This window comes from Canis lupus, chromosome 7 (genome assembly GCF_048164855.1).
Source record: "Canis lupus baileyi chromosome 7, mCanLup2.hap1, whole genome shotgun sequence".
Classification (NCBI taxonomy): domain Eukaryota; kingdom Metazoa; phylum Chordata; class Mammalia; order Carnivora; family Canidae; genus Canis; species Canis lupus.
In genome coordinates this window covers 6,566,195-6,582,371 of record NC_132844.1, presented here as the reverse complement: position 1 = coordinate 6,582,371, position 16,177 = coordinate 6,566,195, and the positions used below count along the sequence as shown (strand labels likewise).

The 16,177-nt window shown below is 42.7% G+C and overlaps 1 protein-coding gene across 6 annotated transcripts in view; it reads left to right on the top strand.

Moving 5' to 3' along the window:
• Window positions 1-10,839, top strand: part of ARMC2 (armadillo repeat containing 2) — a 104,385-nt gene extending 93,546 nt beyond the window's left edge. For 5 of the 6 annotated variants that reach the window (XM_072831850.1, XM_072831849.1, XM_072831848.1 and 2 more), the window contains 5 exons: window positions 1,144-1,266; window positions 1,564-1,677; window positions 3,999-4,131; window positions 4,461-4,621; window positions 10,424-10,839. In XM_072831850.1, the coding sequence (XP_072687951.1) occupies window positions 1,144-1,266; window positions 1,564-1,677; window positions 3,999-4,131; window positions 4,461-4,621; window positions 10,424-10,581 (689 nt within the window). In that variant the 3' untranslated portion in view covers window positions 10,582-10,839. Of the gene's footprint in view, window positions 1-1,143; window positions 1,267-1,563; window positions 1,678-3,998; window positions 4,132-4,460; window positions 4,622-7,336; window positions 7,528-10,423 lie in introns of all 6 variants that reach the window. The other variant, XR_012033735.1, reaches the window with a different exon arrangement.
• The last annotated feature ends 5,338 nt before the right edge of the window (window positions 10,840-16,177 follow it).

The following is a 16,177-nucleotide window of genomic DNA, read 5'->3' as shown; positions in this document are numbered from 1 at the left end:
GGAGCAGATAAAAAGTAGGGTAGGGGAAAGGGAGTAATGGATGCTAGTCTATATTGGGAGGTTAAGGAAACTATGTTCAATAAAGTGACATCTCAGCAACAATCTGAAAGACGTGAAGAACGAACCAATTGGACACCTCGAAACAGAGGGTATTCTAGACAGAGGGAAGAGCAGTGCAAAGGGTTCAGGCAGGATCATGCTGATATGTCAAAAAAAAAAAAAACAAAAAAAAAAAACAAGAAGACCAATGTAGTTGGCACTGGTGACCTGGGGGATAGAACCCCAGGTGGCCTGAGACGTCAGAACTGGGGCTGCCCAGGGGCCCCTGGGGGGCTCAGTCGGTTAAGCATCTGATTCTTGATTTTGGCTCAGGTCATGGTCTCAGTCAGGGTCGTGAGATCGCACCCCATGTCGGGCTCCACACTGGGCATGGAGCCTGCTCAAGATTCTCTTTCTCTCTCTTCCTCTCCACCCATCCCCCTTCCCTGTACTCCCCCAAAAAAGAACTGGGGCTGCCCAGGTAGGGCCTGAGGCCCAAGGGAGACAAGTGATGTTAGCTGACTTACTACTGAAGGGTCACCGTGTTAGGGGTAGACTCAGAGAGGAAGGTGGGAGACAAGAAGCCAGTTCAGGTGAGGGCGGAGCGAGGTGGTGTAGAGGGGGCGAGAAGGGATCAGATTCTGTGTGTTTGGAGGGCAGCACTGATAGGAGTTATAGACAGATTATGCCCTAAGGGGCATTCTGTTCAGAGGTGGAGACGTGGGGAACAGACTCACAGCGTAGAGGCCCCAGGACAGCTCAGAAAACACTCGAACCCGTGGGGATGAGAGACCGCTCAGCTCGCTGGCGTGGGGCACCTTCACTTGACTGTAATCACAGGGCCTGGATCAGCCTAATTTTTCCAGACCCCCTGACTGGAGGGACTGAGCTTTAGAGTGTTCTAGAACTTGGTCAGGAGTGGTTCCCTGTGTCTGGTGCATTTCCCTGCAGGAGGAGTCCTGGGAAACAAAGCCAACAAAGCCCTTGCACAGACCTGGTCTGGGACATGGGCTTGACCCTGGCACTGCTTTGGGGGGCGGTCAGGAGGTCATGTTTCTGCCACTGCAGTGAGGCTCCGATACCCTTTTCCTTACTGTCTTTCAGAATACAAGTCAATTGAGGATTGTGAGGAGCTGGTGATCAATACTACGGCCACAATCAACAACTTATCTTACTACCAAGTGAAGAATTCCATAATTCAAGACAAAAAGCTATATATTGCTGAATGTAAGGTTCAGCATTGGGTTCGGGTAGATGAATATGTAAGATTCTGACTTTATTAACTACTGGTGCCATTCATCTCTCTGGTTTCTTGTACAAATATCAAAGAGCCTGATTTGATTCTAAGAAATCAGAATATGGGGAAAAGTTAGGGTCTTAGTTCTTGCTAAAGTCCCTTATAGTTTGTATTTTAATATCCTTCAAAAATGTTGAGTTATTGGTATTTAGTATGATGCTGGTGTCTAATGGCCTTTTAAAAGTTAAACTCACTGATTTTTCCCCCCCTCCGGTCCCCAAACCCAGTGCTCATAAAACTTCTTGTGAGTAATAACATGGATGGAATCCTAGAGGCCGTGCGTGTTTTTGGAAATCTCTCCCAGGACCGTGACATCTGCAATTTCATTGTGCAGAAAAATGGTGAGTTAATGATACTTAATGTTCATAAACATGTTCTTCTTGCCAATAAACAGCTAAGCAGCTTTAGAGCTTGGGTCATGACAATGTGATACTTGTTTCTGCTCCGGGGACGGGTAGTGCTTTACATTCTGTTCCATCCATGCTTCAGGCTCTCAGCTCAGTATGCCAGGAGAGCTCTGGGCGGTGTTCTCAGCGTCCTTTCCCTCGTGCCTGGTCTTCAGAGTTCTGAGATGGGGTGTGTGTGTGTGTGTGTGTGTGTGTGTGTGTGTGTGTCTTTAAGGGAAACAAGTAACTATAGTCATCGTTACTGTCCCTGAGAATGGACTCAAGAGACATCTTTCCTCATGCACTCGAATGTCCATAACAGTACTGTTCATGATAACGAAAAATAGAAAAAGCCTAAGTGTAAATACGTAATGACATATTCATGCAACCAAAAGTTCTATCTTGGGGCTCCCGGGTGACTCAGTCGGTTAAGCGTCAAACTCCATCTCAGCTCAGGTCTTGATCTCAGGGTCGAGAGTTCAAGCCCCACACTGGGCTCCACACTGGGCATGGAGTCTACTTAAAAATAAAGTTTTACATCAATTAAAAGAAATGAACTAGAGGTTCATGGATCAACATGAATCAGCCTCAAAAATGTAATACAGGAGCGAAAAAGCTATTGATAGGAAGGGACATAAGGAATAATGCCGTTAAATAGGTTTTAGAAAATACACAACAATCGTGAGTATTGTTTATGTAATGTACTTACCTAGTAATGGTAGAAGGCACAAATGGCATCTGGAAATAATAAGGCGGAAGTCACCTTTGGAGGGGAAACGGTGTTCAAAGGTATCAAATTGGATCTGTAACGTTTTATTTTAAACTGGGTGGCAGGTACCCAAGATAACCATCCTCTATATGTCTCAAATATTTCATGTAAGAATAACTAAAAATTCCTAATTATTCATGATGGCAAATTTAGATAATACAGATATTAGGGGGAAAAAAAAGCAGCCACAGTAAACTGCCACTCATCATCTCACTCCCCAGTGTACTCTTTCCCTTCCTCCTTTTTTTTTTTTTAAAAAGAATATTTATTTATTTGAGAAAGGGTAAGAGAGAGAGAGCATGAGTTAGGGGAGGGCAGAGAGAGAGAGAGAGAGAGACTGAGAGAGAGAGAGAAGCAGACTCCCCACTGAGCAGGGAGCCTGATGCAGGACTTGATCCCTGGACCACTGCTTGCTTGCCCCCCATCCCCCACCCCAGGATCATGACTTGAGCTTTGCAAAGCCCAGGACCCCCGGGATCTGAGCCGAAGACAGACATTTAACCGACTGAGCCACCCAGGCACCCCCCTTTTTAGACTCTTAAACACAACGTATATGTGTCTGACCCATCAATTGGGCCAAAGCCAGAGCAGAATGGCCACCTGTCAGGTGTGGGGAGAACAGGAGGAGATAGAGCACACACTTTACCCAAACCTCCTCCAACCCCTGGCCCGGCCCTTGTTGGGGGCATTAAGAAAACAGGACAGAGGGGATCCCTGGGTGGCTCAGCGGTTTAGCACCTGCCTTCGGCCCAGGGTGTGACCCTGGAGACCTGGGATCCAGTCCCACATCAGGCTCCCTGCATGGAGCCTGCTTCTCCCTCTGCCTGTGTCTCTGTTTCTCTCTCTCTGTATCTCTCATGAATGAATAAATAAATAAAATCTTAAAAAAAAAAAAAAAGAAAAAGAAAATAGGACAGAGTTCTATTTCCCAGGAATAATGCAAAGTGGTTCCCAAAGGTGGGCCTGTCGTGACCTGAGCAGCCCTCTACCCTGGAAGTCCTGCCTTGCTGCAGGCCGGCTGCCAGCCACTTTAGCAAGTCTTCCCTCACAAACCCTGGAAGGCTTTAGAGAAGATCTCAATCGGACTTTACTCTCCTCCCTTGGGGTTGTGTATTTAAAGAAAATAGCTGGAGAAGGGGCCATTGGGAAGAATCAGATGTTAGAGATGAATGTCACCTGTGTGGTTGAACCCAAGATTTTTTTTTTCCCTTTTCTACCAGAAGGGACTGTATCACGGCCCTGGAGAGGGAGCTGCTACCTGGGTCAGATACAGCACTATTTGGGGACAAGGACCTGGGGCATGGGAGCAGGTTCTAGACGCAGTGGATGTTGGCCAACCCACAGCTGGGCATGGCTAAAGCCTAAGGAAGAATGGATTAAGTCCCTTAGCAGAGTTTTCAGTTTTGAGAGCCACTCCCCATCATCGCCCCCTTTGCCATTTGTAAAAAAAGGGTACAGCTGGGAACCCTGAGCTTAATTGGTCAGCATTTGTTTTCTACCCTCCCAGTACACAAGTTCATGATTGCGCTGCTGGATGCTAAGCATCAGGATATTTGCTTTTCTGCCTGTGGCGTTCTCCTAAATCTCACTGTGGATAAAGACAAGCGTGTCATCCTAAAAGAAGGAGGTGGCATTAAAAAGTAAGTGTCAAAGCGTGGAGCCCTGACTCTCTCATAGTTTCCCGGGGGCCTTGGGCCCCTGTGGATGTTCTTCCAGGGTGGAAGTATTTCAACGTTTGGAACCACCAAACTATAGCTAAAGAGGGAATTTAGTTTCCACGGGACTCTTAAAATAACTCAGGAGTGGGTGATTGCTACTTTGTAGATGTGAAATTTTTAAAGCTAATCACTGAATTCCACATAATACATACCACACGATACAGAAGGATAATCCTCATTATGCTAAAAATATAAATATCAAGGAGATTCTGGTCTAATAACGTCTCAATTTGACATTTTTTAAAACTCAGGTTGGTGAATTGTTTACGACATTTTGGTCCTACCGATTGGCAGCTGGCCTGCTTGGTCTGCAAGACTTTATGGAACTTCAGTGAAAATATCACCAATGCTTCATCATGTTTTGGAGATGAAGACACCAACACCCTATTAGTCCTGCTGCCATCATTTTTAGGTAAGACTCCTGTAAGTCTGAGAGTTTTATCAGAGCAAGAGAAATTACTTTGTTCCTATGACCTGCATGAATAAAGATTGGCATGTGTTTGAATAGCTGTGTAAATTTGGAAATATCTGGAAGAGGCTGCATGTTATTTACAGTGGGGACACAAGGAATTTTAACTCCCTGGATACTGTCATGATTTCTGTGGCTTTTTTTTTCTTTTGCATTTTTTTTATAGACTGCCTAAATACAAGATTTCAGCATAAATTATTGCTGTTTAAAAATATAGATGTTGTAATTGAGAAAATATGGCTAAAAGCTACTCTGAATTAAGTGATGCTTTTAATGGATCTATACATTTTATTTATTTTTAAAGACTTACTTATTTTTAGAGAGAGAGAGAGAGTGCACACTGGAGATAAGGAGGGGGAGAGGAAGAGAAAATCTTAAGCAGACTACCCTCTGAGCATGGAGGCCCACGCGAGGCTTGATTTCATGACCCTAAGACCATGGCCTGAGCTGAAATCAAGAGTCCGAAGCTTAACCGACTGAGTCATCCAGGCACCTCTGGATCTATACATTTTAATTAGCAGCTATATTCATTATAATGTGGAGCATCTGTGAAAGTATTTTGACATTACAGTGGGGTTCAGGCCCTTGAAAGGTAGGAAACCACTGACACAAACCAAAGGAAAGATCGTTTCTTAAAGTTTTTTTTAGGAGAATGTTTTTAATCCTGGGTTAGGTCTAAAAACAATGATTTCAGTAAGTAAATGAATCTTTTCAATAATCCGTTCCCAAATGGAGGCAATGTCCCTGCCATTGCCCAGCCACTGTGTGGGATCAGCAAGGCCATGTGGAAACGCTCAGTATGACTCAGAAGCCATGGATTCAAATCCTGGTGTTCTCGTACGGGATGATTCGACAAGAGAATTTCAGGATCTGTCTTTTCATCTGTACAATGGGCACATAGTAATCCTTGCCTTGCTTTAGGGAGTAGTGAGGATCAAATAGGCCTCTGAGCCCATCATGAAAAGACCAGAGGGCCATAGCCAGACAGTTCTGGGTTTAAGACCTTGTGTTTTATCATTTCTAAGTTCTTAATGTTTGGCTTAACTTCCCTAAATTTATATTTTCTCATCTCTAAGCTAGGGACAATTGATGGCCACTTTGCAAAGTTAGTAGAATGAGAAAGGAGGAGACATGTACAGAGACTCTGCTAGAACGTGGGACACACAGCAAGTCCCCAAAACATGGCTGTGAAAGTGCTTTGTAAATTCTAAGTGTTGTAACAACGTTATTAAACAGGAACTCAGAGCCAGAAGTTATCTAAGACTCAGGATTGCTAAGTTGATGTGAAATTTGCTTTTCCCAGGTAAAAGTAATATTGTGTGTGTAGGAGTAAGAAAAGAAAAGACGAACATGATTTTAAAGCCTCAGGTTCACAGCCTGCTCTGGGAACGCCAGGCTCTCTCAGGTCGCCAGGAGCAGGAGTCCGAGCTCAACTTACCTAATTCAGCTCTCAGGTGTGGTGGACCATTGGCATCAGGTGTAGAACTTAATTACAAACACACACGCCTTTGTCCTGACCCCATCCCCAGAAACTCTGATTTAGGAACTCGGGGGGGGGGGGGGGGGCGGAGTGCAATTATCTGCCTTGTTTTCAAAGCTCCGCAGGTGAGTTTGCTATGCAGAAGGCTCCAGAATGCCTCCCCTGGTCCGTGAAGGGCTTTGAGGTTAAGGGTGCACAGATGAGAAGGAAGCCGGGAAGTAAGCCCATTGCCTGCTGGAGAGGCACTCAGGGCCTGGGAGGTCGTTCCGGATGAAACCAGTCCCCTGAGAGACCCCTCCAGTAGCCGGCCATCATCTGCTGCGCCTGCAGCTCTGCTCTCGGCTCTTCTGCAAAAGGTCCCTGTAGGCTCCTGCTTGCTGGGCCCGGGCTTCAGCTACCTCAAGGCTGCTGCCCGCTGCCCTCAGCCTGTGTCTCCTCTGCTTTCTGTTTGTCCCCCCATCTGGAGAAGAGGTGTGATTGGTCCGTACATTACCCCCCAGGGCTGTAGGGTGTTCAGAGCAGCCTCCCCACAGGCTATCCGAGGCTTCCATTGGCACTTAGGTCTAGGACAGTCAACCATAAATAACATAATGGTGGGGCCATGTGTCCCAGGGGTCCCTTCGAAGCGGGTGTGGGCACAGGCCAGCTCCACAGCAGGTGCGGGACCTGCAGGCACCTCACTCTAGTAGCCCTAGTGCTTGCCCCCCCCCTCCTTCCTTAGAACCAGGGCAGCCTTCTTGTGCTTCCCTAACCTCTGGGCCTTGGCACTTGCCATACCCCTTACCTGTCTGTCCGACAGCCCTGTCTTGCTTACCTGTCCAAGCCCGTGTTCTAGTCTTTGGAATCCCATACTTCTCAAATAGTCCCCACGAACTGGGGAATTTCTCCTGTGTTACTGTTTTGTAACTCTCATCTCGTTTCCCCACTCCAGTTGAGCCACTTTAGGGAAGGGATGTTGCCTCACGTGAAGCAGGTCCTTGGTAGATGCCTGTGGACGGGCTCACTGTCTAAATCCCAGCCCAACCGGTGGAAGGGGACGGTGGTGTGGAGACCAAAACTGAACCCCGCCAATCAGAGAGCCAAGTAGCCCACACGGTGTGTCAAGGCTTTCTCCCGTGATCACTAGGCCCTCCTTACAAAGCCTAAGGACTGAGCTCTCTCCTGGTTTCTCCCTCCAGGCCCTAAGCCTCAGTCGGACCCTTAAATCTGACAGGGTTGTGGCTGTGTCTGACCAGTTGGGCAGCAGCAAGTCATATGGACATGTGCCGGAGAATGTGCTCGAATTTCGCTTCTTTCACGAAGATAGCTAAAAAGCAGGCCATTTTGAAAACAGGATGAGCTGTTAAGTCCCAAGGCCCCCTACTGCAGGGTGAGCACTGTTTTTAGAAATAAGGTCAAGGCAGTCAATATAGAAATATAAGTTATTTGACTTTTTCCTTGATGGGTGGCTGAGGTGGGGGGAGAAAAAGGAGAAACGAATGGTCCTCAACACGTTTGGGCGTTGGGATGTTGACATTCTTTTTGGAAAGTGGCTTAAAAAGTGTGTTGCCTAAAACGTTCTGATGGATTGCAGTGACTTCTTATAAACTCATTAGCAGTGTGTTTATCTTGAAGTTCTGGAGTGGTGTACTCTGGCACACGAGCCTACCCCGCGCCGCTCTCAGGGAGCTGGCGACTGGTGATCTGGGCATGCAGCATATTACTGTGACTGTCAAGTACACAGGTTATTTTTTTGTTCATTTTAAGGTATGTGCAATTTAGCTCCTAGATTACGAGACAACGGGTAGAGTGGGGCCCCGATGTTTACGTTAGAGGATCACATGAAAGGGGCTCCTGGCTGGCTCAGTCGGCAGAGCATCCAACTCTTGATCTCGAGGTTGTGAGTTCGAGCCCCCCATTGCGCGTAGAAAAAGAATTTTTTTTTTTTCTAAAAAAAAAAATCGCATTAACAAGCCCACACCAAACAATATGGACCGTAAGGACTGTTCCTTTCAATAGGACAATAATTAAACCCTCAATAGCTGCCTGGTACTGAGCAGCAAGCTGCAAGATAGTGCAGTGAGTGGGAGAAGCTTTGATTGATGCCGTGGGATACTTCAACTATAATAGAGATTGTGATATAATGATCATTGAGAAGTTTATTGTTTTGAGTCCTTTACCCCTTCTAATACCTTGCCTTAAGTTCTAGTATCAGAAGTGTGCTGTGCACGAAGAAAGCCTAAAAGAGTGACTGGTTACCTAAATCCGTGCTCTTCACACTGTGTCCAGCATCTTTAAAAAATGAGGTAGCAAAGAAGGAAAATATCAGAATATATCACACGTAGTGGAGCTAACTATTGGAAAACCATTATTTTTTGTACCTAAGTTTGTAAATCACAGTGTACAGTCATGACATATGTACTTTTGTAGAGTACATGGTCCTGAGTTTGAAAATCACAGATCTGAATTGTTCTTGAATTCACCTCTTCCACTCTTTGCAGTACAAGTTCCAAAATGCAATCCTGAGTGTGCCAGGGCACTTTCTTAGGTATTTGCTGTGTTTACTTTCAAACTTCAGGCTGCTTTTCTTTTGTTATCTTTCCTAACCTGATTTACAGATTAATAGGGTCCAAGCGTGGATTAACTAATCAGAGGCCAAACCCCCAGAAAAATAACATGGTCTTGACCTTCGATTGAAAATAAAGCCCCAAGACACCCAAGAAGGAATCTGCTAAACCTACTAAATCCAACCAAAGCCCTGGGCAGAGAAAGGAACTGCTGAGTGCCTGGGCAGCTGTCAGCCTTAAGCCTCTTGGGAAAGAAGGGCATAAAATAAGAGAATTCATTATCTCACAGAAGTTTGTACTCAGAAAACCTGACAAGACTGGGCAGGAAGGTGATGGAGAAATCTGAAAGTGCTGGGTCCCTCAGGCTCCTCTTGTCAGGAAGTAGCCCGATGGGAAGGGCTTTGAAGACCCCAAATGCCATCTGCATTCTCCTCTCCAGGCCCCGCTTAGCTCCTGGGTGGGGAGAGCCGGCTTTGGTTGCGGGCCTGCGTGGAGCGCCTGGCTGAAGTGTTTGTGTCTGTCCAGAACTTATCTCAGAGCTGCATAGCTGCCCTCTCGGTTGGAGGAGAGGCGGGGAAGGCACAACCTGGGATTCCAGGCTCCCTTATCTTACTCCGAGTGCTGACACTAACACCAGGAGTGCCAAAGTACACAGGGTCTGTGAAAGTATTCAGGGTAGAAAATTTGATGTAAACAGTAATGAAGCATTTGGTAACAGGATTTTAATTGGCCCCGTGAAAAAAGCCTGCCAGTTTTGTAAGCAGCAATATTTTGTGGTCATTTTGGGGCTTAGTGGTTACCACTTACACAATTGGCCTCAGCCACAGACCCGGGAAGGGACAGAGCCGGTCTTCTGACTGGCCGGCCAGTGCATTTTCCTAAAGTCCTTCACATGGAGTGTGAGGCCCAATATAAACAAGGAAAAACGCTGTGGCAGGTTGGCACGGAAACCTTCGTGGCCATTTAGCTACCTGCTTGGGTTGGATACTCTTAAGGTGTTTACAGAACTCAGGGTGCCCTTGGAGTGAGAAGCAAGTTAAGGTTGTAATTTTGCTCTTTAAACATTTTTTTACCAGTGCTTTTTGCATTATACCTAGAGTCACTCGGGATCCTAATACTCCCTGGGACTCTCAAAGTCTCCTACTAATCACTGTTATTGGCAAGACATGCGGGATTGCCTTTTCCAAGCGGCTCATTGGGGCTACTTTGAAGCCAGCAAAATTGATTTTCAGGTCAAGTTTACAGTGTCCAATTCAACTGTGTTACTTTCCCAAAAGATTTCCTGCCTCCTTTTATATCTGTCAGTCACTAAAGTTCATTAATTTTTCTAATGCACAGATAAGGAAGTAACTCTTAATATTTTGCTTTTTCTGAGAAATTGTGATCTGACTTACGGTTGTGGACTTAACACATAAACACTTAGGGATGAGTTGAAATAAGAGCTCAGTTCAGTCTAGGATTTTATCTCTTCTTTCAAGAAGATTATTGTCCTTTTTATTAAGAGACTAAACTATACTTATTTTAAAATATAAAGCACCAAAGAGAGTAAAGAACTACTATAAAAAAAACAAAGCAAAACATTTTAACCCCCAAATCATATCTGTGTCTGGAATTAGAGATGGGCCAGGATGAGTTTAACTTGTGCCAACAAAAATTAAACTTTATCCAGGAGGATCACATTTCCAAATAATTGCTGTAATTTTAATTTTTCCAATGCAGATGAAGAACTAGCACTGGATGGCAGTTTTGACCAAGACCTAAAAAACTATCACAAACTCCACTGGGAAACAGAATTCAAACCTGTGGCACAGCAGCTTCTAAACCGAATTCAGAGTCATCACACCTTCCTGGAACCCCTATCTCTTCCTTCTTTCTAATACGATGCAGATTAACAACAGAAACAGGAAGTTGGGTCTCCTTCATTCTTAAAAAAGTGGTAAAAAACACCAACGCACGTTTTTCAGCATTGACAAGTATTGCAAGTTTTTCAGATCCTGATTTTAGTGTGTAGTCTAAGTATTTTAAAAGAAATAAGCATTTTTTTCTCATTAGGTATTATGGAAAAATGAATATAAATGTTCTTTCTGCTACAAGAAATGTAAGATGATAATATATCCCTGGTTTTTCTAAGTAAATGACTTTTTCTTCTATTCTCCATTAAATGTTTCAGTTCTAATCTTAAAACCCTGATTTGACAATTCTGGAGTTTTTAAGTATTTGTCAGTTCAGTAGTTATATGAAGTGTGCAATGAAGAACTTAGGTCTCTGTATATAGGAAGAACGGTGGTCAACACTGAGGGACGCATTGCTGCATGATCGTCTATACTAATTCTTACATCCTCTAATAATAATTTCCTGGTTAGGCGCTAGTATTTTTCTGGCTCTCCTATTGAGAGCAAGAGTAAGCAGAGACATTTAGAAGAGAAGACTACTTTGGGTGATCTACTCTTTATTAAATAAGTAAAATAGATGGAAGAGGGAGTATTTTACCTCTTTCTTCTCATTTGTAATAAAATGACTAGACCAGACAGTCCTTCTAATTGTAACTTTCAGTCACTAGGGAGGTGATATATTGCCCAAGAAAGGGATGATCTCAGTTTGAATCCTCGCTATCTTCTGCTTCGGCCCTGGGCAAGCAACTGAATTTCTTCAGCTTCAACTGTAAAATGGGAATATCTTACTATAGATCAGTTAGAAAAAAACAACAACATTAAATGGGCACATTGCCTAGCACAGTGTCTGATGTGGTTAGTAGGTGCTTAGTAAATTATAACTTTATGACAGTAATTAGTTTCTGAGTTTGCCATTCTTTGCAGGGTAAAATTGACCTTTGGATGATAAAAACCAAAGAAATTGAGATTTGCATTATTTTATATTAGCCAAATGAAGATTTGGAAATAAAAGTAGGTGTACTACTTTGCTTGAAGAAAAGCTGTTATTAATGGCACATCAGCCTAGAAAATGCCAAGACTACTGGGAAGAGGGCAGGTACCCCAGACTGGATGGGCTGTCCAAGACCATTAGAAAATACCCAAATTTCCAGGAACAAATAGACTTTCCTAGGGCTCTTCTAGTCTGAAGCTTGTCTCTGGTGAGGGCTCAGCAAAATCCCTTAGGGACACACCTTATTGGGTAGTCTGATAGGCTAATCTCTCAAAACCATTTAAGGATGTAAGTCTTTTTAAACATTTAAAAAATGTTCTTATCCGTAGCAGGCTATATATTCTACTTTCAGTGAAATAGATTATTTCCCCCTCCTGAAACAGCCCCCTTAGTGTTTATAACTAATATAATAACTCATGATAGACTACCACTATAGCTGTCCTCCTTCATGTAGACTGCTCACCGTTGGACTCATGCAAGCTATTGGAGCCATCTGTTCCCCCTCCTTTTTTAAGATTTATTTTTTTAAGATTTTATTTATTTATTCATGAGAGACGCAGAGACACAGGCAGAGGGAGAAGCAGGCTCCTCATGGGGAGCCTGATGCAAGACTCTATCCCAGGACCCTGGGATCATGCCTTGGGCCGCAAGCAGATGCTCCACCACTGAGCCACCCAGGTGCCCTAAGATTTTATTTTAAAAAAGATTTTATTTATTCATTCATGACAGAGAGAGAGTGAGACAGAGAGAGGCAGAGACCCAGGCAGAGGGAGAAGCAGGCTCCTCACAGGGAGCCCGATGTGGGATTTGATCCCAGGTCTCCAGGATCATGCCCTGGGCTGAAGTTGATGCTAAACTGCTGAGCCACCCGGGCTGCCCTAAGATTTTATTTTTTAAGTGATCTCTACATTGAACATGAGGCTCAAATTCCCAACCCCGAGATCAAGAGTCACATGTTCTATTGACTGATCCTGCTGTCGATTCTCTTGGGTATATACCCAGAAGTGGAATTATCGGATCATATAGTAGTTCTATTTTTAATTTGGGGGGAGGAATATTTATAGTTTTTTCCATTGAGGCTGCACTGTCTTACGTTACCACCAACAGTGCACAAAGGTTCCAATTTCTTCCCATCTTTGCCAACACCTGTTATTTATGTTTTTTATAGTAGCCACCATAAGGGTATAAAGGGACATCTCATTGTGGTTTTGATTTGCATTTCTCTAATAATTAGTGATGTTGAATAATATTTTCATATTTTTGACGACCATTTGTATATCATCCCTGGATTAATGTCCTTTCAAGTCCTTTTGCCCCATTTTTAGTTGGTCTATTTGGGTTTTTTGTTGTTGTTGAGTTGAAGTTCTTTATGTATTCTGGATACTAACCCTTTATCAGGTATATGATTTGCAAATATCTTCTCCCATTCCATAAGTTGCCTTTTCATTCTGTTGATTGTGCCCTTTGTTGCACAGGTTTTTGTTTTTTTTGTTTTTTTTTTTAAAGCAATCTCTACATCCAACATGGGGCTCAAATTCATGATGCCGAGATCAAGTGTCACATGTTCTACCGACTGAGCCAGCCAGGGACCCCACTGATGCATAGAAATTTTTAAGTTTGATGTAGTTCCATTTGTCTATTTTTTTCTTTTTTGCCTCTGCTTTTGGTGTTCAATTAATCATTGACAAATCCAATGTCCTGAGGCTTTTCCCCTGTTTCTCCTAGAAATTTTATAGTTTTAGTTCTTACATGTAGGTCTTTAATCCATTTTCGTTACTTTTTGTGTATGGTGTAAGATAAAAATAGAACTACTATATGATCCGATAATTCCACTTCTGGGTATATACCTACTTCATTCTTTTTGGCTGTATCTAGTTTTCCCAGCATCCTTTGTTGAAGTGCAGTCACTTCCTCACTGAACATTCCTGGCACCCTTGTCTATTGTTTGGCTATATGCATGAGGGTTTATTTCTGGACTTTCTGTTCTATATGTCTGTCCCTATGTCAGCACCATGCTATTTGAATTAGTGTAGCTTTGTAGTATGTTTTGAAATCAGGCCATGTGAGACCTCTAACTTTTTTTTTGAATGGAAGGATAGTTGACCTACAATATTATATTAGTTTCAGGTGTACAACATAATGATTCAACAATTTACATTCTGAAATGCTCACCAAAGTAAGTGTGGTTGCCATCTGTCACCATACAAAGTTATTATAACATTATTGACTATATTCCCGATGCTGTCCTTTTCATCCCCGTGACTTCTTTATAACTGGAAATTTGCACCTCTACATCTCCTTTTTAAAACGATTTATTTATTTGAGAGAGTGTGTGTGTGTGGGGGGGTGAGGGGCAGAAGGAGAGGGAGGGAAAGAGAATCTCAAGCAGACTGCTGAGCAAGGAGCCTGACATGGGGCTTGATCCCATGACTCTGAGATCATGACCTGAGCCAAAAACAGGAGTCAGACGCTTAACCAACCAGGCTACCCTGGCGCCCCACCCCCCTTCCTCCCTTTCACCTATCTTGCCTATTGCCCATCCTCACCTTTAGTAATTAATTACCGGATTATTCTCTGTATTTATTAGTCTGCTTCTGTTTTTTGCCGGCTTAATCATTTGTTTTTCGGGTTCCATTTGTAAGTGAAATCATACAGTACTCGTCTTTCTGTGTCTAATTTATTTCACTTAGCATAATATCCTATAGGTCTACCCATGTTGTTGCAAATAGCAATATTTCATTTTTTATTGCCACATAATATTCCATTGTGTATATATACCACATCTTTTTTATCCATTTGTCTATCAATGGAAGCTTAGGATGCTTCCAAAACTTGGCTACTGTGAAAAATGCTGCAATAAACAGAGGTGCGTGCATCTTTTCAAATTAGTGTTTTCCTTTTCTTTGAGTAAATACCCAGTAGTAGAATTACTTGATTGTATGGTATTTCTATTTTTAATTTTTTAAGGAACCTGCATACTGCTTTCCATAGTGGCTGCACCAATTTACGTTCCCATCAACAGTGCATGAGGGTTTCCTTTTCTCCCCATCTTTGCCAATACTTGTTAGCTCTTGTCCTTTTGATAATAGCCATTCTGACAGGTGTGAGGTGTTCCTACACAGTGGTTTTGATTTGCATTTCCATGATTAGGGATGTTGAGCTTCTTTTCTTGTGTTTGTTGGCCATTTGTATGTCCATTCTTTGGAAAAATGTCTATTCAGGTCCTCTGTCCATTTTAAATCAGATATTGTGGGGTGTTTGGTGTTGAGTTGTAGGAGTTCTTTATGTATTTTGGATATTAACTCCATATTGGATGTATCATTTGCAAGTATCTTCCCCAAACAGTAGGTTGCCTTTTCATTGTGTTCGTGATTGCCTTCGCTGTGCAAAAGCTTGTTAGTTTGATGTAGTCCAATAGTTTATTTTTGCTTTTGTTTCTCTTGCCTGAAGAGACTGATCCAATAAAAATAGTACTAAGACTGATGGCCATGAGTTCACTGCCTACATTTTCTTTTAGGAATCTTATGGTTTCAGATCTTACATTTAGGTCTTTAATCCATTCTGAGTTTGTTTTTCTGTATGGTGTAAGAAAGTGATCCAGTTTCATTCTTTTGCATGTTACTGTCCAGTTTTCCCACCCAACACCATTTATTGGAGAGACTGTCATTTCCCCCATTGTATATTCTTGCCTCCTTTGTCATAGATTGACCATATAGTATGGATTTATTTCTGGGTTCTCTTTTCTTTCTCTTTTTTTTTTTTGAAAGAGAGGATTATTATTATTATTTTTTAGATTTATTTATTTGACAGAACACAAGCAGGGGGAGAGGGAGAAGCAGAAGCAGACTCCCCACTGAGCAGGGAGCCCAGTGCAGGGGATGGGGGATCATAATTTGAGCCAAAGGCAGACTTTTAACTGACTGAGCCACCCAGGTGTTCCATGGATTCTCTATTATTTTCTATTGATCTATGTGTCTGTTTTTGTGCCAGTGCCATACTGTTCTGATTGCTTTGTAGTATAGTTTGAATCTGAAGTTCTTCTTTAGCTTTGTTCTTCTCAAGATTGATTTGACTATTTGGGATCTTTTGTGGTTCCACACAATTTTAAGATTATTTCTTCTAGGTGTGTGAAAATACTAATGGCATTTTGATAGAAACTGCTTTGAATCTGGAGATTACTTTGGGTGGTGTGTACATTTTAATAATATTTTTCCAGTCCATGAGCATGGAATATCTTTCCATTGTATATGTGTTGTCCTCAACTGTTTTTTCATCATCCTCATAGTCTTCAAAGTACATATTTTTTACCTATGTATTTTATTCTTTTTTGATGCATTTGTAAATAGGATTTTCTTAAATTTTCTTTCTGCTAGTTTGTTATTAGTGTATATCAATGCAATAGATTTTTTATTTTGTATCTTGCAATATTACTGAACTCATTTATTAGTTCTAATAGGTTTTTGGTGAAGTCTTTAGGGTTTTCTGTATATGGATCATGTCTTCTGCAAATACTGATAGTTTTACTTCTTCCTTACCAGTTTGGGTGCTTTTTATTTGTTGTCTGTTTGCTGTGGCTAGTGCTTCCAGTAC